Raw genomic sequence first — 24800 nt, 5'->3', positions numbered from 1 at the left:
AACAGTGTGTATCTATTGAGAAAATTAAACGTGTGGAAATGGAGAAGAAATTTCGGGTGATCTGTTGGCATAAACATATTTATACATATGCTGACTGCATGACACCTGCTCTGAGGATTCCTGCTTTTGATGTTGTCTCCCCTCATGTTTGTTCTGCTCATTCTTCCTTAGAAAGTATTTCCTCTATATACATGCAGATACCATTTTATATACACCAGGAAAAAAATGGTCATCCAGGTGTGTGAGAAGCCCTGCATGCCCCAAAGATTCATTTATAAAATACTGTCATGTTATAAATCTTGGCTGACAATCTAGTATTTGCCCAGCTGGAATGACCTCTGTACGAAAGAGAGACAGAGACAGGGAAAGAAAGGGAGGGAGGGAGACAGGGAGGGGCTTTATAGGCATTTGGTTTAGCTGATTGCAACTTCTCGTGAATATTCAGTCTGTTTGATACAACTGGGATGTGTTTAAAGTATTCAAAAACATGGATTTGTTATATGCCACTATGTGGTCCATTACTGGCAATCGCTTATTTTCCAGAACAGATTTCAATGGCATTTATTTGAATTACTTCCTCATTCAAAGGGGACGCATCAGCTCTGATTGTGCTTGGGAAGAAGTTCACTCCTGCCTCTTCCTGACCCACCCCCTTCCTCGCTCTCTGTATTCCTCCTCCATGACCGCCCCCTCCCCAACCTTTAGGGACATGAAGCCACCTTTAGTCCCAGCCACCTGGCTCTCTGTGGTCCTCCCACTCATCACCACATTTTTTTTTTTTTTTTTGCGGTACGCGGGCCTCTCACTGTTGTGGACTCTCCCGTTGCAGAGCACAGGCTCCGGACGCGCGGGCTCAGCGGCCATGGCTCATGGGCCCAGCCGCTCCGCGGCATGTGGGATCTTCCCGGACCCAGGCACGAACCCGTGTCCCCTGCATCGGCAGGTGGACTCTCAACCACTGCGCCACCAGGGAAGCCCCATCACCACATTTTACCTTCTTCTTTCCCTAAGGACACAGACTCCCCAGTCAAGCCTTTCCGTTCTCCTCAGACCCCTCCTCCCTGACTCATCCTCGGTTCACTGCTTGATTGGTCATATACCATAGACATGAGCAAAATCATTTCACCAGCGATTGGCAGTTTTCTTTACCAAGCGTCACACTGGTGATGAGGGTGTCTGGAAAGATCAGCCAAGTCCAGAAGACTGCATGAGGAGGCACTCTGGGATGAGAGGATGCTAACACACACGCTCTCACAACATACCAGGCCCACGTCTAAGCGTTTAACTTATATGAACTCAATCACTCAACAACTGTGTACAGTAGGTACTACTATCACCCAATGTTATGTAGGCAGACAATGAGCACGGGGTTCAGTGGTGAAGTTGGAGATTCTAATCAAGGCAGTCTGGCTCCAGAATGAGTATCAAAGACCTGCCCCCCGGGGCTTCCCTGGTGGCGCTGTGGTTGAGAGTCCGCCTGCCGATGCAGGGGACACGGGTTCGTGCCCCAGTCCGGGAAGATCCCACAAACCGCCGAGCGGCTGGGCCCGTGAGCCATGGCCGCTGAGCCTGCGCGTCCGGAGCCTGTGCTCCGCAACGGGAGAGGCCACAACAGTGAGAGGCCCGCGTACCGCAAAAGAAAAAAAAAAAAAAAGACCTGCCCCCAACCCAAAAGCTCAGTTCCCTGGCTGTCTACACTGTGTTCTTATCCACCTGAATCCAGTAGCTAACACTCCAGTTATTTCTGCCTTTGCGGGGAGATGATCCACTGTTTGGCATGGACAAGTCAATCCATTTTAGGGCAGGTTTTCATTACCGATTTCATTTCTTATCCACGGGTGTGAAAATGAAATCTGCCTTCCTCAGATCTCATCCTAGAAGACGGAGGCAGATCGTGGTAAAAACAGAACCATCTGTCTGTTAGCCTAGGCTCAGGGTGTAAAGAGAGACCCCGGAAATGTTGGTCTATAACATGCTGGAGGAAGGTAGGGGGAGGTTTTAGTTGCAAATGAATCTTCAGAGTGGGTAATGCCCACCTGAAGGCACACACAGTGAGCCTCCTTGCCCCTCTTAGGGCCAGTGGGAAGGGAGATTTGATTTAGAAGGGAGGTGTTCTCAGCTGTCAGGGTCACCTTCTACAAGTCTTGGATCACGTAGGGTTTGGTAAAGAAGACTCCCTAGAGATTTCCCCCTACCTGCCCACCCCCCAACTCCCAGATGGCCTCTTGGATGGTTAAGACCTTCTGGATTCTCAGGGTTATTGCAATAACACAAGATCTAAAATCCATCAAATGCAGATACTGGCTGTCCCAGAAACAACGTGAGTCCAAACACAGGGCTTCAGTTGAGGCCTGAGCTCGAGACCTATATTCCCTTCCTCTTCCTGGAACTCACAGGAGCCAACCAACAGGACATCTCAACCAGAGACAGCCAATCTTGGCCTCTCTTGATACATGGTGCTCGGCCTTGGCCCCAGTCCTTTTCAACCCAACCATGAATTTTCTCTTGACCACTTTAGCCCAAATTACATTGTCTGGGGGAGCCAGGGGCCAAAGGAGGTCAGCGTTTCCAAACCTACCCATCCCTGCCCCGGGCACTCAGTACATTTGCCCGGCTCACTAAGAATTACGTCTTCCACTACACTGAGATTTTGAAAAACCTGTTGCTTGGGGCCTCGTTGGCATGATGCCCTTGCTTACACCCAGCTTGGGAACTGCTCTGTCTAGAAGCCAGAAACCACATGCTGGTAGGTCTACGCTGCACGTAAGAGGAGACGGCAAAGAGGACAGGTCCAGCCTCCTTCTTCCTGGAGTCAACACTGGATCATCTGTGGCAAAGTCCCTGCTGGCAGAGTGTTCAGGCCTCTTTTGGCTTTTCGCCTTCCTGCCTGGGAAGGAAGAGCCATTCTCCTGACTAACAGCCCTACGGAAGGGAAGAGAGCTGGAGTTAACGCTTAAAAGGAGGCTGAAAATGTTACCCACGGGGATTCCACTTTTCCTACTTTTTCTCTGTTCCTGTGACCAACAGTCACCAAGAGTTGGCTCCATGTCTACTTCTGTGAGTCGCAGAAAGACAAAGGTATTGGAGTCTGACTGGGGTTACAGCCTTTTCTTACCTTAGCGGTAAAGCCGGCCTGAAGACACTGGGGCATGCAGCAGCGAGCCTGGTGGAGTAAGTGGAAAACTCCAAGGAGACCAGGGGCCAGGGGTTCTTGGAGGAACCGTGGCAGGGGAAGAGTCAGAGACAGACAGAAATATGAGACTCTGGGCAGTGACAAAATAAATTGTTTTAATGGGAGGTTTTCGGAAAGGGCAACTTTTCTTTGTGCTATCAAACAGCCAGTGCCCCTGTCTTGGGGTTTCCTGGGGAGGTACTGGCTGATCCCCCAACCCCACCAGAAGCGAGGACGTTACTCTGACACTATGCTCAGCCCTTCCAGGGATCCAGAGGTGTGTCTTAACATCAGGAGATTGGAGTGAGCTAGCAGACAGTCCAAAATACACAGTCCCTGTGTGTGCCCGGGCCCGAGGAAGGGGGCAGGGGCTTCACTTCCACCTTAGATATTTCTCCGTGGGGGAAGACAGAGGGGGCAAATCACTTTGAAAATTCAACTCTGACCTTTACGAAGGAAACGGATAGACACTTTAGTATTATACACGGGGCAGAGGGGAGAGGAAGTAGAGGGGAAATTGCACTTAATTACAGTAGTTTATAGTTTACACCCATTGGACAAATTTACTTCTTTAAAAGAAATTTCCAGATCAGCCGGGAGGGGGGCGAGGGAGGGAGCTGCTGATATTTACAGTGCGTTTGGCTCAGTTCAATAGCACGTGTCCTCCTCGCCTCACTTCAGTAACAGATTCAAGTTTTCACATCAGTTTGTTCGATGAAGGAGCATAATGTAGACGCTCCGGCTTTCTCTCTTCCTCTTCCTCGGTTTCTCATCTCCCGCCTTTAGGACAGACCGGACGGGAGAGCTTGACGTCTTGGGAGAGGCATCGTGACAATACTGCATAGAAGGGAAGCTGGGCTCCGGGCCGCGCCTCTCAGAGCGGATTGTCCGAGGCGCTGGCAGGACGTCAGGTGCGCAGGGACCTCTCGCAGGTGCTGCTTGTCAGGTCACTGCGCTTTTCCGCGACAGCTGCCTGGAGGGTGATGGTGTGGAAAATAGGGTCCTTGTTGCTGTGCACAAAGTAAGTGATGTGTGGGCATCACCAGGCTTGGAGAGGACACTGCAGAGAGAGAGGAGAGACTGCTCAGCTGTGTACATCTGCTGGGACCTGGGCCATTAGTCTGGCTTCTCTGGGGGAGCTGAGACCCAACTCAGTCAGCAAAGAGCTGAGGCTGGAGGCCTGGGGACCCCGTGCCTACTGAGCCTGAAACACGCTCCCTTTAGGAAGACCTAGGTGCCGGCTTCCCTGGCTACTTCAGAAGAGAGAAGTGAATTGCCGCCGACCTTGAAATAGTCATAACTCGCCGACCTTTATCCTGAAGTTGGGCTCCTCTTCCTGTGAGTTTATAAATAAACTGCTCAGTTTGGTGGCAATGGCAGCTGGATGGGGAGCTCTTGCTTCTGGCGGAAATAAGGATCTCTTCCTAAGTCCTCTAAGAGCAGGGGTTCCCCTAGACCCCTTCCCAAACTGTAATGGACCCATGAGTAGCAGAGATCCTGTTAAAATGTACTGATAGATTCTGATTCAGTGGACCTGGGGTAGGCCTAAGAACCTGCATTTCTAATCAGCTCCCAGCTTGGGCGGATGCTGCTGATATATTTTGAGCCACGAGGCCATAAAGCGCATGAGAAAATCACCACGTACTCAGAAACGATCCATCAGGGAAGAAGCATGGGGAATTGCAAAGTGCTTTCTACATTTGTTACCGTCAGGACAAGAGCTCAGAGGACCAGGATCTAAGGGCTGAAGGCCTCTGATGCCAGGCTTCCCGGTGCGTCGGGGCAGGAGACCTACCCAGCATGGAGGAGCCTTTGAGAGGAGCCAGACCCCCATCCGAGGCAGCCTCTGCTCCCAGAGCCCTGGGCCTTGCTCATCTCAGCTGTCTTGGAACACCACTGCTCGCCCTTGCCTTCCAGGGAGTCCCTTTTCTCCTCTCTCTGTCTCCTCCTTCTCTTTCCCCTTTGTTGTCATCTCAGGGGAAGGTTCTGCCCTTTGGCTTCGTGGCTTATTTTCTCAAGACCTCACCCAACACACACGCGTGCATTGCTCGCGCGCATACACGCACACCTCCCACTACTATTAAAGGCCTATTATCCCACTGTTATCTCATTAATCAGTGCTCCCAGCCATAGCCTTGTATGAGGCTGCCTTTATGTCCATTTTACAGGTGAGGAAAACAAGGTCAAAGAGAGTCCGTGGATTGTCCAAGGTTTCAGACCTAGGAGAGTGTGAGGATTCAAACCAGTTCTGGGAGACCTCCCAGCCCGCGTTCTTTCTATTATGCTGAGGTTAGGAGCCTTCTACTAGCTTTCTTCTTGGTCAATCTCCTTTCTCTGAGCCTCGGTTTCTCCACCTATAAGATGAAGGTCGTTGGGGGATCAGAGGGGCTGCTCTGTGTGCAGTACTCCGCACGGTGCTTGGTGTAACTGTCCTTGGTAACACTGGGCTGCCCGGGGTGCCCCCTCCAGAGCTCCTCGGAGCAGGACTGAGCTGTGCGTCCATGGGAGGAGACGGCTTACTGGCCCTTCTTCATTCTTGAGGCCCTGGTCAGGGTCCTCTGATACCCTTTGCCTCCTCTTCCTTCCCCCACCCACCCCCACTCTCGAGTTTCTTTACTCCCCACTATCAGCCTTTTTCCAATTTTCAGATTTCAGGTGGAGGAGAGAGAAAATGGCTTGTGACCTTGCAGGTTTCAATAGAAGAGCAAACACCAAGAGCAGATAAGGAGACGCCAGCAAGATTCTATGACCTGTCATTAGGGATGGGCTCCCCAGCTATCAAATGTTTGCTCACATAATAAAATGGTGGCAGAGCCCTAAATGTTGTCAAAGGAACTAGGGTTATTTGCCCCCTTCAGAGTCTAAACACAAACATCTGATAAGGGGTGCACTGTGCTCCCTCAGAACGGAGGCCTGGCTCACCCAGCGGCGCGGGGGCCTTGCTCGAGGACCTCTGAGTGACTACAGAGCCCTCGTCTGGAGGGTGTAGTGGCTGGGGGATTGTTAAGGACGTCCTCACCCTAAGAAGATTTGATCCGTAATGGGGAAGAGCTGACATTTATTGAGGTCCTACTGTGTGCCGGGCTGCACCGCTAAGTAAGGGCTTGACACGCATCATGGCATTGAATGCTCACGTCAGGCCTCTGAGGTAGGTAATTCATTCATTTCACACGGTTTGGAGGTCCTTCCATATGCTTAGCCCTTTTTTAGGCACTGGGTGTGTGTGCAGTTGTGAACAAGACCCTGTCCCCATCCCCACTGAGATTACATTCTAGTGAGGGTTTTGAACAATGAATGAGTAAAACAAAATGCATAACATAGAAGTTTAGGAGGGGATGAACACTCTAGAAAATTAAGCATGGTAAGAGGTTTCAGTGACTGGAGGGAAGAGGCAATAAATTAGGGAGGGGCATCGGAAGGTGATCCCCCCACTCTTTGAGGTGGTGATGTTTGAACTGAATGAAATGAACGCAGGTGAAGATATGCATTAAAGAATATTCCAGGCAGAAGATACCGCAGAAGCAGAAGTCCTGTGGTGGGATTGCTTCAGCTCTGGTTCAGCTGAGGCTGAGTGACAGAGGGAGAAAGGGCCATGGTCTGACCACATAGGGCCTTGGAGGTCCCTGTTTCAGTCTGGTTGCAACGGGAAGCTAGTGGAGCATTTTGACAGGGGAGCGACATGATGGATTTCCCTTTTCCAGAGATCACTCTGGCTGCTGTGTGGTGAACAAAGCACACCCACCCCTGTGGGGCAAGACTGGAAGTGGGAAGTTAGGGGCTGCTGCAGGAGCGAAAGACTGATGGGGTGGTGAGAAGCAGTCAGACTGAGGATGCATTTTGAAGGACCCCTAGCAGAACTTATTGATGGACTGGATGTGGGATGCGGGGTATGAAATGATCAAGGGTACCCTCAGGAATCTCACTGGAAGAACTGGTATCATGTTTGGAAATGGAGAAGCCCAAGGAGGAAGCAATTTGGGTCAGGAGGAATTGGGACAAAATGAAGAGCGGCAGGTTCACTTTGAGAGCTTGTCAGGTATGTTAGGTATGCATCTGTATGTGCCAAAGACGCAACAGGTTTGTGAATGGACCCTCAGGGGAGAGGTCTGTACTGGAGACAGAATGATAGGATCCATCTTTGTGTCCACTTGATCCAAAGCCCTGGGACTGGAGATTGCCCAGGGACAAACATGGAAGAGAAGAAGCCAAAGAATGAGTCCCAGTGCCCTTTGACAAGTAAATGTCGCAAAGACGAGTTGCCAGCCAAGGAAAGGAGGAGTGGCCAGTGTCATAGGAGGAGAACCAGGAATGGGTAATGTCCTAAAATCCAAGTGAAAAAAGGAGGGAGTGATTGGCTGTGTCAGAGACAGAGCTTGAGAGATAACCACTGGATTTGGTGACAAGGAGGTATCAGTGAGCTGGCCAAGAGGGGTTTCAGGAACGTGGGGACAAAAGCCAGACTGAAATGTTCTCAAGAGAGGTATATATACAATGCGGGGGGGGGGTGGTATATATACAATGTGGGGGGGGTATATATACAATGCGGGGGGTATATATACAATGCAGGGGGGGTATATATACAATGCGGGGGGGTATATATACAATGGAGTACTCCTCAGCCATCAAAAAGAATGAAATTTCACCATTTGCAGCAACATGGATGGATTTGGAGGGTATTATGCTTAGTGAAAGAAGTCAGACAGCGAAAGACAAATACTGTATGATATCACTTATATGTGGAATCTAAAAAATACAACAAATGAGTGAATATAATAAAAAAAGTAACAGATTCACAGATTATAGAGAACAGACCAGTGGTTACCAGTGGGGAGAGGGAAGGTGGGTGGAAAAAGAAAGGAGATTAAGAAGTACAAACTACTATGAATAAAATAAATAAGCCACAAGGATCTGTTGTACAGCACAGATATTGGAATACAGCCATTATTTTATAATAACTATAATGGAGTATAACCTTTAAAAATTGTGAATCGCTATGTTGAAACTTATAGAATATTGTAAGCCAACTATACCTGCGTTAAAAGAAAAGAAAGAAAAGAGACCTGGGGGTGAGGAAGTAGAGACAGTGAGTACAGATTATTATTAAGTTAGATTAATTATAGCTCTATTAATTACAAGTAAAGATTATACTTCCAGTTTTGTAGATGAGGGAACTGAGGCTTACAGAGGTTTTAAGTGACGTGCCAAGGGTCTCAGGACAGAAAATTCTGTGCTCTTACCCACTACGTAAGATTACTGCCTTTTCTGCGAATATTCTCGCTGTTCTGATTTTGTAATAATCAGGGCAGGCTAAACATTCGCTATATTAAGACCAGGCATGTGTCCCCAGACCTAGTTCTTTTCCTAGGTCTGGTTTTATAAATGCTGGTGATAAACCAAGTCTGATTTATATGATGAATCTTATGTGGGAAATGTCTGTGACTCTAGGTATCCGATCAACCTTGAGAAATGGTAGCACAGCTAGTGTAATAACTTTTGAAGATATCCATTGCTAATTTGATGATTACCCGTTGCCATTAAATGAATTGTAAAATTTTAAAAAAAGAAAGATTACTGCCTTTTATCTTGAGTGGGACACCAGGGAGAAATAAATGCCCTTTGCCATTTAAAATCCTCCTTCCTAAGCTCGAGAGACACTCAAGGTTACCATCAGGGAAAGCCAAGATCGACCCAGCTGCCACGGACTGGGTGTTTCCAGCCAAGCGCTGAGCTGAGTGTTTTACAAGTTTTATTGTGTTTTGTCCTTTCAATGATCCCATGAAGGAGGAATCGTTATCTTCATATTAAAGGTGAGGAAACTGAAGTTCAGAGACGCTAGGCTTTTCCCTTTGGTCACACAGGTAGACAGTGGTAGAATCTTGAGCCCGGGTCTGCCTCGCACCCACGTCGGCTCTTCATCAGCCCACACTGCCAGTGGGGAAGGTTGGGAGGGTGGGGGGCAGCTGCAGGTCATTTATGACGATGAGGCTGCCCACCTCCTTCTCGTCAGCACCCCTGACGGTGACTGCTCCGGGGGTCCTCTCCTGACCTCTCTCTACGTAAACTAGGAAGTGGAGCGGTGGGTAGAGAAGTTGTGGAAGTAGGAGTGGGCTCACAGCCCGCCCACACTCGTTCTAGCCAAGGCTGGTGCTGGCTGTGGTCTGGTTTTCAGGCTGGCAGGCTGTCGTTTTGCAGGAGGCTCAGGAAGAGACCCACTTAGGTGGTAACTCTCCAGCACCCAAGGGTTGAGAAGGGGGGGATGGGGCATAAGCTCTGGAAAGGACGGAGGATTTCCAGCAAGAAAGTTCCAGCCTGAGGTTCCCGAAACATGATCCGCGAGGCCCTGGGGCATGTCTGTCTTGACAATGGAAAACACTGGGATCAGACAGCTTCAAGGTCAAACGCTGGCTTTAGCCTTATACTGGCATAACCTTGGGTCATTTCTATGAGTACTTTAAAAATGGATCTTAGGACTTCCCTAGCAGTCCAGTGGTTAAGACCCCATGCTCCCAACACAGGGGGCACGGGTTCGATCCCTGGTCGGGGAAGATCCCCGCATGCCGTGTGGCATGGCACAGGCAAAAAAAAAAAAAAAATTAAATGTTAGAAAAATGGATCTTAGAAGGTGAGTGTTGTTTAATGGATGTGGAGTGAGAAGAACCAAAGTCTGGAACTCCAACTCCAGATTTACCATCATGTGAGTGTGGGCAGATTCTTCCCCATCTTTGAAGTTCAGGTTTTTGCTCTATAAATCAGGCATACAAATTTCTACCTCGCAGGATGGGTGGGAGGATTAGCCAGGAAATTAAGATGGACAAGCATCTGGAGTGCTGTGTGGCAAACGGGAGGCAGTCAAAAAATGCTAGATCTGAATTCATTCATTCATTCATTCATATTTACTGAACATCTACTAAAGCCCAGGTATTTGGCTACACACAAAGGGCTTGGGTGCTTTGAGAGGCCCTGAACTATTTGCTTTTCTCCTGGGAGATGGGTGAGAGGGCATCCTGGTGCCAGCAGGAGAATGGGAAGCAGGGATCTGGAGCCTGGGCCCAAGAGGCAGGATGCGCTCGAGAGACGGTCCTAACCCTGAGAAATGTTATTGTCAGAACCTCGTTTGATCACATGCAGACCAAGCAGTGAGTTAAATATTGAAGGAGCTAATGGAAGGTGTCTCCTAAAGGATCACAGACAGAAAGGGGGTAGGAACAGGGAGGAAGCTATCACTTCGAGCACGTGACTCTGTACTATGCATGGTCTTCAGACACTTTGAATATTCTGTAAGAGGGAGGTGGGATTTTCCCCTTTAGAGATGAAGAAACTTCGTCTCACAGCCATGAATTAACTGCCCAAGGTCGTGTAGCAGGGGTGAAGGAGCTGGGATTGGCTCAGGCCTGTTGGCTTTTCCTAGCATTCTACGATGTCTCTAAAGCAGCATTGCCCAGGATGGGTCTCTATTCACTGCCCACATCAGCACAGGAAAGATTCTGAGATGCCCTGCCCTGTGGGATTTCTGTTGAGCCCAGCTGTTTCCCCAACAAATGTGACCATGGAATCTTCTCCTCATGCCATGGGCCCCTGATTCCTAGCAATAGCCTTGAAACTCTTTTTGGAAAATACTACTTTAAAACAAAAAAAAAGCAGAATTGCCACCAATGCTCTTCCAGAACTCACTTCTGACCCTTTGCCTTTGGAACAGAGTTTGTACAACTTTTCTTCACCTTGGGTTCCTTCTGCTGCCAGGAGACAGCATCTTTACCCTCTTTTTACTTCATTCTGTCTTTCCTATTTCCTCTTCTCCTGTAGTTTGCAGGAAGAAAGTTTCCTGACTGGAATACAGTATGTGGGCTTAATTTTTACTCATGTTCCTGACTGGTAAAGACCACAAGAGCAGCGATCACCACGGGTGTTTTAAAGATGGGTATTGGAAGACAAGTATTATTTAAGTGGAAAGAGTCCAGGATTTAGAATCAAAGACAAAAGTCCAGAAGTTTGGCTCCCGAATATCATCTGTGTGACTTTGGGCAGGTGACCCTGCATCTCTGAGCCTCAGTTCATTTCTTTGTACTTCTTAGGAGGTTTTGGTAAAACAGAAAATGGTGAGATAATATTCATGAGAAGTATCAGTGTAAACTGTAAAGTGCTATATGAAGTTTTATCCTTACTAAATGTTATCATCATCCTAGAAGTGAGTCCATCATAGACTCCTGAAATGTCCAGGGACTCGGAAACAACTTCACAGTAGTTCTAGAGGGCCGTCCAGGCGGCTTCAAGGTCGGCTGGCCACTCTGTCCGGTGGAGGGGAGAAGCCGGCTGGGGGCCGGTACAGAGTCTCAGAGAGCATCTCGAAGCATTTTGATTAAGAGACCATTTCCTGAATTCAGAGGACTTGTTTCAACAAGCAAGCATCAAAGTCAACTTGGGAAAGACAGGAATCATTAATCACAGCCCCATCTAGGGCTGACCAAGCGGCAGATGGATTGATAAACCTTTCAAAGGGGAAGGTATTCCCAAGCAGGGCTGCTGCGCCTGGCTGCCCCCCTGACTGAGATTTGTGAGCACAGATAAATGTTTTCCCTGCTCGCTACAAAGAGTGGGAAATCACATGGGAGTCGAAGGGCAGGGTGATGGGGGCTGTCCTTTCATCTTCCAATGGGTGAGAGAAGGGTAGCAAAGCAGGTCCCACACACCTCTCCCTCCCCAACATCCCCAATTCCAGAGCCTGGATGCCTAAGTTGTATTCAGCATCCAAGATGTGCCAGGCGCTTAATCTACACGACATCATCAAATCCTCAGAACAAGCAGATGTTATGACTTGTTTTAGAGATGAAGAAAGTGAAGGCTCACCGAGGTCAAGGTCACCAAGCGAGTGGCAAAGCCAGGAATTGAACCCACCTGTCTGACGCTGGCGGACCAGGAGGAGATGGGGGCAGAGGAAGAACAGAGAAGGCTGAGCCCGTGAAAGAACTTGCTCAGAAACACACGGCGCTGGATGAGGTGGGATTTGAGGGAAAAAAAGACCGTCAACAGGACCAAACCCTGCCGAGAGCATCGGACATGAAGTTCAAGGTTGTCACCTACTTATCTAGCAATCAATAAAGGCCAAACAGTTCCCACACTGCACAGACCCCAGCTACTAAAAGGTCCTATTGTGTTACTCTGGAATTGTGACCTGTGTGCAGACATCTTGTTCTGTTCTCTAACTCTTGGCATCTCATTCCAGTCCAGCTGTCCAAGCTGCAGCCTCAGCGTGGGTCATCTTGACTCCCCATCCCCTCTATGTGGAGGTGGGCATTAGTCATCAACTGACATGGTGACTAAGCCTCTGGATTCCCCACTTTCAGTGCACCAGGAAGTGGATTCTAAGTTTCTCTGTAAAACACCAAGTAAATGCAGGTCCCTGGCAAGGCCAGGCTGTCTACTGGGGAGTCCCCATGGGTTGGCAGAATTGCATCATTCTCTAGAGCTTACAGCGTTGGGGGTCCAACATGGGTCCTGGACTGGGTGAATCAGCCTGAGGACTCACTGGTCACTTTCTCTATTGGTGGGAAATCCTCAGGGACCTTCTTGCAAAGCAGGGAACTCTGCAGGGGGTCTGACTTTCTGAGCCCTCCTTGGAAATACCTTTGCTGTGGCTCACTGATCAATCCATTGGAGATACTCAATCTCAGTGCCTACAGGCTCTGTGTAATCCAGTCTCTAGCAACTGATAAAACTTCAGTACTCTAGCGCTCTTGTCAGGGATGCTGGGGGGAGCAATAAGTCCCTCCCCTTCAGGCTGTGGCCCACCTTCTTTGCCCTGTGACCTCAGGGATTCCTTTAGCAAGTACCAGGGGAGCCTCAGAAGGATCACGCTTGTGGTTGAGTCCACACTTGCCGCACTCTCTGCACATGAGTAGCCATAGTCATCCCTCCCCTCCCCCCACATCTTCTTGCCGGCATTACCTGTTTACTGGAAGACATGTTGGTGAGCGTACTGATGCTGCTGGTATCTGTGACCACCATTGCCGATGGAAACCGGGAGGTGTGGGAATACTGGGGGGGTTCCTGCTTGTGTGCATACACTAGAGAGACAGAGTGAAGACAAAATCAACGTGTAGATCACACAGGCGTGAGCATAGCTACAGACCCCCGCCACCTCCAGCCCACACCACTGCTCCTGCTTCCCCAGGCAGATAAAAGGAAGGTGGTGGTGGTGGTTATGTCTGGCAAGGCAGTGCGATGTGATAGAAAGAACGGCCATGCGTTTAAATCCTGGCTCCTTAATCAACTCAGTTAGCCTCAGTTTCCTCACCTCTAAAATGGGAATGATATAGGATTAGAAGAGCTTGTGTTTAAAGCACTTCATACCAAATAGATCAGCAGCTTTGCACAGTGCCTGGTGTGCAGTGGTGGCTGGCACTTCTGGGGTGGGAGCACTTCTTTCCCCCTGACTTTCAACAGAGTATTAGACTTCTGGGCATCAACAAGTGATCCTTAGGCATATGTGGTACATCTGAGAACTTAGGGCAAAAAAAAGTTCTAAATAAATAGCTAGCAAAATGAAGAAGCTGGCCTGTTTGCCTACCGTTTCTGCCGTGCCTCAAGTACCAGGTCTCGTGCTAGCAACTGTAGATTAATTAGTAATTGTAAATGGACACGGATGTCATTACTTGTATAATTCTGGGCTGTTCCGGTTTGCGCTAGAATGCCTTATGACATCACACAGATATGAAGGCTGATGGACAAAATGAGACTAGATACCAAGAAAGCCTCCAGGAGCATGTGGCCCACTTTTTGTTTTTCTAGCATGTGTCCACCAAGTCTGGAACCTTTGACTCACGCTAGTTCGTCCATAAGAGTCATGGAAATTCCAGGTCACGTGACCAACCCAGAAAGCATGTGGATGTCTGGCCTTGAGGGAGGGACCAGCTTGTTCTACCAAGGAGTCCTCCAGTTGGGAATGGGGGTGAAGGTCACAGCCCCACGCCTCAGCCTGCCCTTCCCTTGGAGGGAGGCTGGTTATTTCCTGGCCTGGGGCAACCGTGAGCTATCTCTTCAGAGCCAGCCAGGCCAGCTGGGCCATGGCAGTCCACAGGTCACTGGTAACCACTCTCCGACTGTCATACCCGGGCCTCGCCACTGAGGAATCCTGTCCAGGTGAGGGGTGGGGGCAAGTGGGGAGCATACTGGCCCTGGACGGAAGGGCAGTGGTACACCTGTGGTCCCAGACTCTGCTACAGGCTGTGGTAGATTTTTTTAAAGCCTTGAAAATGTGATTGGAATGTGAGATGGTACTTAGAAACCAGCTCCGCAGGCCTGGGAATAGAGCCCCGAGCATAGAAGAAGGCTGAACTTGGCTGGTCTCCCTCAGACCCACAGCTCTGCCTGAGGCAGCCGGAGGAGAAACTGAAATCCTCTTTCCCATCCCTGCCTCCTTCTATTAAGGAGTCCCTTGATAAATAATCACTTGCATTTTTACAACTCTTTAACGCTTACCAAACACAGTTCATATCTAGTTTTGTTTCATTTCCCTAATCACTCCACATGCACACTATTTCCATTTTACGAGGATGAAACTGAAGCTGAGAGTAGCTAGGGAACTTAACAATGGCTCCCTAGCTGGTAAGGCTCAGAGCCAGGATTTAATCAGACAGCTAGGTCTGTCTGACCCTAAGGCTATCACTCTATTCCACAGACGTCCCTGGTGTCCCTGTGGTAACTGTGCTTGAAGCAGGGAAGCCATCCTTTCCATGATTTCTCCCCAAACTCAGAGGCCAGGGACTACGGCCTGACGTGGCCAGAGGACTGGGGGTCTGGGGCTCAGGAGGGGGTAGGGGGAGAGACACGGGGGATGGGGGTGGGTGGGAACTAAATGGTTGAAAGGTAGACTTGGGGTAGGTGTAGAAATTGGAGGCGGGAAGCAGCCTCTGTGTGGTGGGCAGAAACTCTAATATTTCTTGTGCAGGATGATGTGTAGGCGGTATTTTCTGCCCATGTTCATGGCTCTTGATTGGAGATGTCTGGGGTGTGGAAATTGGAGGGTGTGGGGACTCTGGAAGATTTTTCAGTTTCAGAGAAGGCAAATAGGAGGCAAATTATATGCCAAGTCTGATCATTTGGTAACAGCTGCCTGGAACTTTGAACTGAAAAGGCTAAGTTGAGGCTCGTTGGGAAAAGGGGCTGCGCTTGACTGGGGGTCTCTTCCACGGGGGCCAGGGTGGGAAAGGGGGCATGAGTTCGTTCCACATCTAAGCTACCCTTACTCTCTATCTCCAGCTCCCCTTTCCATATAGGTCTTAATTGTCTTCATCAAATCTTCCCCCAGGAATCCTGGGGGTAGAGAAGAGGACCAGAAAAGGCACAGCACTGCATAAGAGTTATGCTTGAGATATTGGCTTTGTTGATCACAGGTAGGGAAAAGTGACCAGACCAATAAGCTTCCAAGAAGCTTCAGACCCATAGAGGGAAGAGCTCGGCTGCTGAGGTCCCTTTGGGCTCCCTCCCCGACTTGCCCGTGTCCTTACTGTGTGAGTTCTGCAGCTGCGTCACAGCGGCCATGAAGGGCTGCTGGGCCATGTGGCTGCCCGGGCTCTGCTGCATGAGGGGCTGCTGGTGAGAGCTGTGCAGCTGCTGGGAGAACTGGACGGGCTGCAGGGCTGCCAGGCTGCCGGCCACGCTGTTGATGACAGGGACGCTCTGAGCTTGGGAGGAGTTGAGGCCTGTGTGAACAAGAGGGAAGATTAGAGATGGCTTCAGGGAGGAGGACAGGTGAACAGATGTGAATGGTCATCAACGGAGGCCCTGCTATTTGCCAGGCACTGGGCTGAGCCTGTTACGTAAGAGACTGCACAGAAAGCAATTTTATAGACCCATCTTATAGACCAAAAAACTGAGGCTTAGAGAGATTAAGTTGACTTGCTCAAATTCCACAGCGAGTTGTGGATGCAAATGGGCTTTCAACAGATCTGAAGGAGACCTGAGAGTCTCCCAAAGTTGTCCTGTGACCTCCCAAACTTAGCTCCCTTGAGGTTGCAGGGCCCTGTGCTTGCCTGCTCCATCCATGCCTGGCTCTGAGGGAGCAGGGTTAAAGGCATCCACACCAAGGTGCAGATTACTGCCCAGATATATCTGTCCAGCAGGGGGCAGGAGTGTTCAGGGACCCACATTTGGATAAAAAGCAAAACCCCCTCCACAGTCCTGGAGGTATGGAGCCTGAAGCCCCTCATTTAGCGGGCTGTGCAAAACCCGAAAGAGGTCAGATGCTCATTCTCTTGCCTGGAACAGAGAGGGGATAAAACACTGCAACTCAATCAGTCTATGAAAAGGGTATATCTTATCTGGCAGCACAGGGCTGCTGGCCTCAAAAGGACCAGGTATTGGAAGGAGTAAGTAGTAAGTTGAAGGTTGGCAGTTCCAGTAGGTGTTGCTTTCTGTTCTGGAAGGATGAGGGCCTCCGTGGTTCTGTACTGTGTCTGTATCCTAAGGTCTCTTTAGAACTGGGGCCAGCACTGCAAAGATCAGGTCCCTGGTACCCACCCTCCATCGTCTCCCTGGGCGGGACTCTGGGGAAGGCACCTGAGGCAGGGTGGGAGTGGGGATGTGAGGATCAGGGGAAAGACACCCCGACCTCTTTCCTGGAACTGCCAAGGTTCCTTTGACCTTGCTTTCTGGGAAGTGGGGGGAAGAATGCGATGAGGGAGGAATCCCAGAGAAAGGTCTCTTTTAGGCAAATGTGGAAAAGACACCTAGAGAGCCTTTCCTGAGACAGAGAGGGTTCCATAAGCAGGTTCACAGGAGGAGGCAGTCCTCCGTGGAGATAGCACAAAGACCTCAACGATGGCCTGCTCAGAACCCAGCTGATACTGTTATCAGAAACCTAAAAGGTGAGACCCATGAGCAGAAGGGAAGAGGAATAAGCCCCCTCCTGGCTCTCCTGGCTGGGACTGGGGAGGTGGGGTCCTCTGAGCGCTCAGAATAGTGCTATCTCCAATTCCCCAGGGGTTCGGCTTCTCCTCTAGGCAGTGTCTCACCCGATACCATGATCTCCTGTTTCCCTTTCCTACCTTCTACGTAAGGTCGCAGTACCCGAGGAAGCCCCGTGGATTTGCTGTTGTCTCCCTGAGCCCATTGCCACTGCTCTTTTTGGGAAATCTCTGCCCAGAAAAGCAAATTATGCTGTCTAGAGTGGATGACAGTGGAGGGCATACTTCTGCAACCTGCCTGTGTTTTAGAATCATCCTGGGGAGCACTTTAAGAAATATACATTCCTCGGCCTCACCCATGACTTAATGAGTCAGACACTTTAGAGGTGAGGCCCAGGAATTTTATTTTCAACACAGTCTGTGACCCTGATGTGCCTCAATTCCAGGATGGAGAGCCGCTACTGATGTCATTCGAGCTCCTGCGAAGTGTGACTCTTGGCCTTTCCATCTGTTTTCTGGGCACTGATTCCTGCTTAAGAAGCATGTTATCCAGTCCAGTAGGTGAGTAGAGAATGAGGAATTGGCACTGCTGGGTAATCTGTTATCACATTCTCCTTGGGCCTCTGCAGTCGCCAGGCAGGGCCCACATACTCAACAGGACAGGAGTTGGCTATTCCTTGCCCCAAAACTCATCTCTCGGTTTATTGGCCTGTCGTGTGGAGAGCAGTACAAGTTTGGACTCGTAACTGATTCTTCATCCTGACACTCCATGGGGTAGGACCACTGCATCTCAGCCACGTTTTCTGGTGACCCTCATCACGCTTCAAGTACACACACACACACACACACACACACACACACACCCTTCTAAGGTCAACATACTCTGGTGTTGGCTGTCTGCAGTAGGAGATTAAGATTATTGTAAGAAGGTAGAGAAGTATGGATGAGAGAAATTAGGAGGAACAAAACAGAAAAATATGTAATAGCTCCAGGGAAAATTTTAATTCCGATAGTGCCTAAGAAAATATATAACTGTGTGTGTCAGCCAAAGCTGGACGTGTGAAGAGAGAAGGTAAGTGGGACAGTTTGTGTATCATTTTGGTTGTAAAAATATAGGTGGGATATCTTATCCGTAGGCCTTTTCAAATCTTCTAGAAGGTAAGCAAGCTGGTTTCAGTTATCCTATCTCATTCTCAAACCCTGGTGTTAGCGTGGTTACCATATTGCTGGAGAGGGCCCCGTGAAAAGGCAGCAGATTTTAAATACTTTATTTTGTGAGTCCGCTAAAGGCTTCTCCTTTCCCACTTCGCTTTACAGAACTCAATGGGGAGGGCATCAATCTCCCAGCTGCTGAGGACAGAGAGAGCCACACTGATTTATTCAGTAAACTCCTGTGTCTCCTAGGGGCCTAGCCCTGTTTTGCCCTCAAGGAGAGCACAAGTCCTTCTCTTCAGAAGTGATCTGAGCTGCTACCCTGACTAGAGATGGTTTAGGAAGAGAGGCGATCCCCAGGGTGAAAGAAAGATAAGCAATGTACTGCCCTTAGATCTTTCCCAAGACTTCTCAGGGATGCTTCCCTGGGTCACAAGGAAGACTTGGCCTGAGCTGTTACCGTAAGGCTGAAGTATGCTGAATACACATCAACGTTATTACTCTGAGAGAGACATCCACTGGCACAGCCGTGTCAGCCTTCCTGTGCCCTGAAATGTCCCATCTCTGATGGATGGGGATGGACTGTCTGTGGGATGCGAGCTGCTGGGGCTGGAAGGACCTGACCCCTCTCCCTGTCTTCAGTCCTGGGCATACACAACCTATTTCTCCTTAAATCTGTCAAGGCTCAGAGATGCTGTGACACTTTCCTGCAGAGTCCCTTCTCAGTATGTTTTCACCGTGGGCCAAGGAGGTCTCGTTCGACCACACAAAATTCCCCTTTAAGAAGGAAGCCCCTCATGTCTTGCTCCATCTTGGCCAACACAAAGAAACATCAACACAACCCAACCTCCTAGAAAACCCACCACATACTTAGGGATAGGAATGAACACCAGACAAAAGTATAAGCTACAATATTATACATACTCATGCTTTATCGATTTACAGGCATGTCTACACACACGGTCATTGGATTGCCAACCCATTTTACAGATGAGGAGACTGACCCTCATAAAGCTTCAATGATTTGACCCACAATGCACAGCTGGTGAGCTGTGACCAGGATTCAACTCCGTTCCATAATTTTCTCTTATTTTAGGCTAAACAATCCAAATCTTATTGAGGAGAGAAATAAGGAACGAAACGAGTTGAATCAAACCTACAAGTGTCGGGTGAGTTTTAAGGGGATCTTCTTTAGTTCTTCTGTTTTTGTTTTTTTAAAATCAGGTTGACTCATTTCCCATGCTGCTTCTCCCTGCCCCCAAGTTTTCTGACCAAGAACAGAGCTTACTTTGTGCAATGGCCATGACTCCAGAGAGGGGGGTCATGATGAGGTTTTGAGATTGCTGGGGATTGTGGTGGGACAGGCTGTGGATATTCGTCAAGGTGCTGACCGGGGGCAAACCTCCTCCTGAGACTGAGATCTGCTGGAGAGAAAAAAACAAGAGCAGCATGAGTAGAATCAGGGTTGCAAAGAGCAGTGTCCAAAAGGACGTGGCTCAGCAATTCCTTGGCACGGCTAATTCACTGGTTCATTCATTCATTCATCCATTCAGGAACAATTATTAAGCACCAAGTGAGGGATAGGCACCGTTCTAGGTACAGAGGATGGAGTGGTAAGTAATATTGACCATAATCCCTTCCCTCATGTGCCTGCTTGTTGACTACCTTTGAATTACTAGCTTGCCTTAGAGATTCCTCAGCCCATGTGTATTATGTGATTGTCTCTGGCTCATGTTGAAAGTATCCTCTGTTCTGCTCTATGCCCTCTATAGTATTGGTGCTAAAGACATGTGATTGCTAAAAATAGTAGCTGAAGAAATGCCCTGGGATTCCCTAGCGTAGCAGATTAGGGCCCAGGCAGGAGCACAGGGAAGCTTTCACTGAGTACAGGTTCTAGGAAGCACTGCTCATGCATTAACTCACAAACCTCACTAGAGCCACGAGGCAGATACTTCTGCCATTTCCATTTCACGGATAACAAAACTGAGGCCCAGAGTAGTTGTGCATATCGCCTGAGATCCGACAACTAGTAAATGGTAACTCTTGTGTTCAAACCCAAGTCTGTCTGACTCTAAAATTCAAGTTCTTACTTTTTACAGAGGACTTTTACCCGATAATTATTACTAAGGTTTTTCTGGGGGAGATCAGCCATGATTGGGCTTCTCTACTTTTCCCAAATCTCTACTATACATTTAAAAAAAAATTTTTGGGGGGGGGCAGGAAGCTACTATTGTAATGACAAAGCTACTAAATGAGGCTTGGCTCCAGGTACCCCTACTCTGTTTCACCATTATATGTTAATGACAGATTAGTAAGAGAAACCTACTGAGTTTTGTGTATTTTTGTCCAAGGCCACTCTGAGTCCTTCTATTTATTCCTAATAGTGTCTTTTCCTTATCGATTTTCTTCATTTTCCCAAGTGTATATATAACGGCATCACAGGCCTATAATGCTAATTGGGTCTCTTCCTTGCTAGTGCTAATACGTCTACATGTCATATTGCATTGGTTAGAATTTTCCCAGTAGTATTAACCAGTAACAGAGGTAATAGATGTACTTACTTTGATTCTGTATTATCAGAAATGCTTCCAATGTTTCCCCATTAATTATAAGGAGTTTTCAGTTTTACACACACATACACACAACAAACTTTTATTCATGATAAAGTAGCTTACTATTTATAGTTTTAAAATAATTTTTAGAAGTATTACTAAGAAAGGACTGTCCCTCCTCACTCTGAAATAACTCAGACATTCTTGATGGCATCAGGAATGCTGACAGGTGGGTTAGGGTTGGGATACATACATCAGATGTTTGAGTCGCCCTCTCCTTCTTCCTTCCCTTGTGACCCAGAGCTCCTTAGACTATAGGTCTCACACCAGCACCCAGGGGGGAAGACACTCTCTCTTGCCTGCCCTTCTGATCAACCCCATAGCTTCCAAGGTGAATTTGAAAAAGAAAGAAAGAAAAACCCAAACAGGTTTGTTTGTGTTTTTAAAATGAGCATCAAGACATGAGTTAGGGGTCACATGACCAAGAAGGAATTCTGACCACATCAAACAAGAGAGAACCAGCTTGTTTGCTGGACTTGTTTTTCAAAATGTCAGAGTCATTAAAAAAAAAAAAAAAAAAGTCAGTGACCTGCCTTCAGACTTGCCCTGAGTAATGCAGTCCTTTGGAGAAAGTCAATGGAGTGACAGTAATCTCTGCCATTTCAATGTCTGGTTTTAACGGTGAAGGAGAAACGTGGGTGCTAATGATAAAAACAATTTAAATGTGTATGGTTTTCGCGCTTGTAAAGTGCTTTCACTGATTGTTCTCAATAGTTAATGGCACACATAGGGAAGGCGTTATGATCATTGCTCTATGGCACAGATTAAGAAACTGAGCCTCTCTCAATGGAAGAGAATGTGAAAAAATATATATTTATATACGTATAACTGAATCACTTTGCTGTACATCTGAAACTAACACAACATTGTAAATCAACTATATTTCCATAAAAATTTTTAAAAAAAGAGAAAGAAAGTGAGCCTCAGAAGAGTTGAGAGAGCAGCTCTGTGTCACCTGACTCGTAAGCGAGGAAGCCAGGATTGAAACCCAGTGCTGCTGGGCTTTAAGTCCCGTCCACTTACTATTTTGGGGGGCACCTTGGTCAAGCTCCTTCCCACTCTAAAATGCAACCATCTTCTTCTATTTGCCTTCAGGACTGATGGAAGCCAGGGAGCTGCCAAGAATATCTGTCATGATCCTCACAGGATAATCCAGAGAGTTTGAATGGTATCAACGCTGCCTTTTGCAGTCCTTTGCTTTGTGCTTCACATACCTACCATCTACAAGGTTGGTACTATTAACTCTCCTTTGCAGACAAGACGACGGAAGTTTGGAGAAGTTAAGAATGTGCCCAAGTGGTACAGTGGCCATGAAGAGCAGGCGATCTGCCTCCAGGCCTGAGCTTTTCACTATTAAGCTCTACTGCTTTGATACTGTGGAAGTATCCAGCATGGGCTTTTCTAAAACACAAGGTTCAACAGACACAGACTGCAGTCTGAAACCTGGCCAGCTCTTTGTGGACGCATGCCATTTGGGCATGGGGTGGGGGCCAAATAGAACAAAAGAAAGCTCAAAGGGATCACCATTATTTCCAAAACCAATCCCTGTGGGAAGATTTCAAATGCACATCCTACCACAGGTCAGCACACGAAGACTGTCATTCCCTGGATGGGTCTTATCCCCAAAACGGCAGAGTTATAGGCAAGCCTCACACCACCCTGGTGATGCAGGCATTGTTATCCCCCATTTTCCAGATGAGGAAACTGAAGTTAAGCAACGTCCATCCTATGGCTGATAAACAACAGAACCCACGACGTGGACACACTAGTTCCCTTGCTGCGTTATTTTAAACCATACTCCACTCCTGTCTTTGGTGGACCAGGATCTGTGATGGGCTTGTTATATATTAACCGAAAACAGACTCTTGAATTTGGGCATCCAGTGATAGTGACATAACATATGAGCCAGGGTGTTGGAAACTAGAGAAAAGCTGGTCCCTGCAAACAAGCTTCCAGGTGTTTGCTAACGTTGAGGTGTGCTGTCTTGGTCAATCATCAATCCAATAACATACTGCTCATTAGGGCGCTGCCGAGCAGAAGAGGAAGAAAAAAGCGTCTCCTGCGGCTGCCTTTGGAGCGCCCCGGCCTGGGTGAGGCAGTTTGCTTGTTACGAGGAAGGGCGGGAGGGCTCACAGGGAAACCCCAAGGACCTTCAAGCAATAGGAGAGGAGACCTGTTTCCTCCGCTGGGAAGTCAAGATCTCTCCCGCAAGCCCCGCCCCCCTCCTCCAGGGAAGTCTGGGCAATCCTTTAACTTATTTGGGTCTCACAAGGCAGCCAAAGAAGAAGCTTAAGGGATGAGAGGTGGGCAAGGGGGCTGCAAAAGGGCTCCCCTAGGAGGATCTTTTGTTTCCTTTTGCAGAGACCACTACCAGGGATTGATCAGCTCAAGTCCCCAAACTAGAGTTGGCCAGGCCTGGCGCTCCCCTCGGATATTACACTTTGTTTTTTCCTCCAGGGAGCTGGGGACTCAGTCACCTGTGACTCACCATTCCTGTGTTGCCTACACGGCACACACGTCAAGGTCTAGAATGGCATCGGCTCCCTGCCCGCCACCCCCCACCCCCCCCCACCCCCGCCTCTAGGTCAGACACCTTGAAGGAAGGCATACGGCTCCACCTTGAGCTTGGAAGCCAGGAACCCACGGCTCCTCCCTCCTGTGAAACACAGAGCATGACCCAAAGAATCAAGTTTTCCACGTTCTACCCTTCCTAGTGTCGTCATGCTGCGTTCTCTTGGAAGCCGCCCTCCCCTGCTGCACTTGTGTTGCTTGAGGATTAGAACCTCGAAAATTCAACATCAACTAGTCTATTCCTCACCGGGCGGGGCTGCTCAACTGACATCTGGGGCTGGGCTGTGGTTATGGGTATAGACAACTTCATTTAGGGAGAATAATACTGACATTCACCTAACAACAATCGCATTGTCGTTCATTGAATATTTACCGTCCCCAACACCGTGCCTCTCGTGTTATCACCTTTGTTCTGCCAACAACCCTAGTGTTATTACTTTTTATAGATGAGAAAGAAAGAGCTAGAACCTGCCCAAGGCTACACAGCTATTAAATGCCGAGCTGGGATTTGAACCCGGGTCACTGTAACTTCAAAGTTGGTGTTTCCCACTCACCCTGCAAGCACCGCCCCACCCCACCTGCCATTTTGTGCTGTGATCTTCACTGCCGTCCAGTGTCCTTCAAAACCCCCGTGCCAGAAGCTTCCCCACCTCTTGCCATCCACTCAATCCTGACTTAACTACCCTCCTTGCCAGGACCAGGGGGGTGTGAAGAGGAAGAGGGGGCTTGTTTCAAAGTGAGGTGCTCTCTGGGTTAAAAAACTGGCTTTGGAGGCCCTGGGTTGGGGGGGATGAATGAGCGTTTTATCAACTCAAATGTCACTGGCAGCCCCAAAACAAACAGTGTCCCACCCGCTTTGCTCCTTTATGAGGCATTCAATCAATAAAACGAGAGCAGGGCTCTGTCAGATTTATTGGCTGGGTTCAAACCGAACACCTCTTCCACCCGCCAAAGGCTGGGTCACCGGCTCTACCTTTCCGTTCCAACTCTGGACGGCCCCCATTTTCCCCTGTGGGGCTACAATGGTTCATTGTTTGAGGCAGGCCTTGTGAGAAGTTGTGTTTGTTTTGCCTCTTATCTTATCAGCTCCAGAGCTACAATGGCCCAGGTGTACTCACCATTTTACCATCAGGTGAGAGGAGATTGTGGCCCGGGTCCAGGCTGGCTGGAGAGACTTGCTGTAAAACAGACTGGCTAGTCACCATGGCGCTGTTGCCATGGTGACTGATTGTTGAGGAGGAAGTGACCTCATTGTTTCCCTGCTGGCTGTAGCGCACTCCTGCAAAACAAGGCAGACCCAACAGCGAAGATTAGTGCCACCTGACCCGAGAACGCTTGCTTTCTAGGGTGGATGACAAGGAAGAAAAGCTGCCTTCCATCCGCTGTCTTTCT

The 24800-nt window shown here is 48.7% G+C and overlaps 1 protein-coding gene and 1 non-coding gene across 7 annotated transcripts in view; one reads left to right on the top strand and one right to left on the bottom strand.

Moving 5' to 3' along the window:
• Window positions 1–3267: 3267 nt before the first annotated feature.
• HNF1B (HNF1 homeobox B) overlaps window positions 3268–24800 on the bottom strand; it is a 52511-nt gene continuing 30978 nt past the window's right edge. For 2 of the 6 annotated variants that reach the window (XM_030881917.3, XM_030881920.3), the window contains exons 5-9: window positions 24527–24687; window positions 19514–19649; window positions 15676–15870; window positions 13115–13233; window positions 3268–4232 (exon numbers count right to left, since the gene is read on the bottom strand). In XM_030881917.3, coding sequence (XP_030737777.1) covers window positions 4212–4232; window positions 13115–13233; window positions 15676–15870; window positions 19514–19649; window positions 24527–24687 — 632 coding nt within the window. In that variant the 3' untranslated portion in view covers window positions 3268–4211. The remainder of the gene's footprint in view (window positions 4233–13114; window positions 13234–15675; window positions 15871–19513; window positions 19650–24526; window positions 24688–24800) is intronic. The other 4 variants (XM_030881918.3, XM_030881921.3, XM_060290325.2 and 1 more) reach the window with 3 other exon arrangements.
• Window positions 8435–8566, top strand: LOC115866415 (small nucleolar RNA SNORA72). Its single transcript, XR_004044652.1, has one exon. It is a non-coding gene; the product is annotated as a small nucleolar RNA SNORA72 (small nucleolar RNA).

The sequence above is a fragment of the Globicephala melas genome, chromosome 20 (genome assembly GCF_963455315.2).
Source record: "Globicephala melas chromosome 20, mGloMel1.2, whole genome shotgun sequence".
Lineage (NCBI taxonomy): Eukaryota > Metazoa > Chordata > Mammalia > Artiodactyla > Delphinidae > Globicephala > Globicephala melas.
This window is presented reverse-complemented; position numbering and strand designations above follow the sequence as displayed.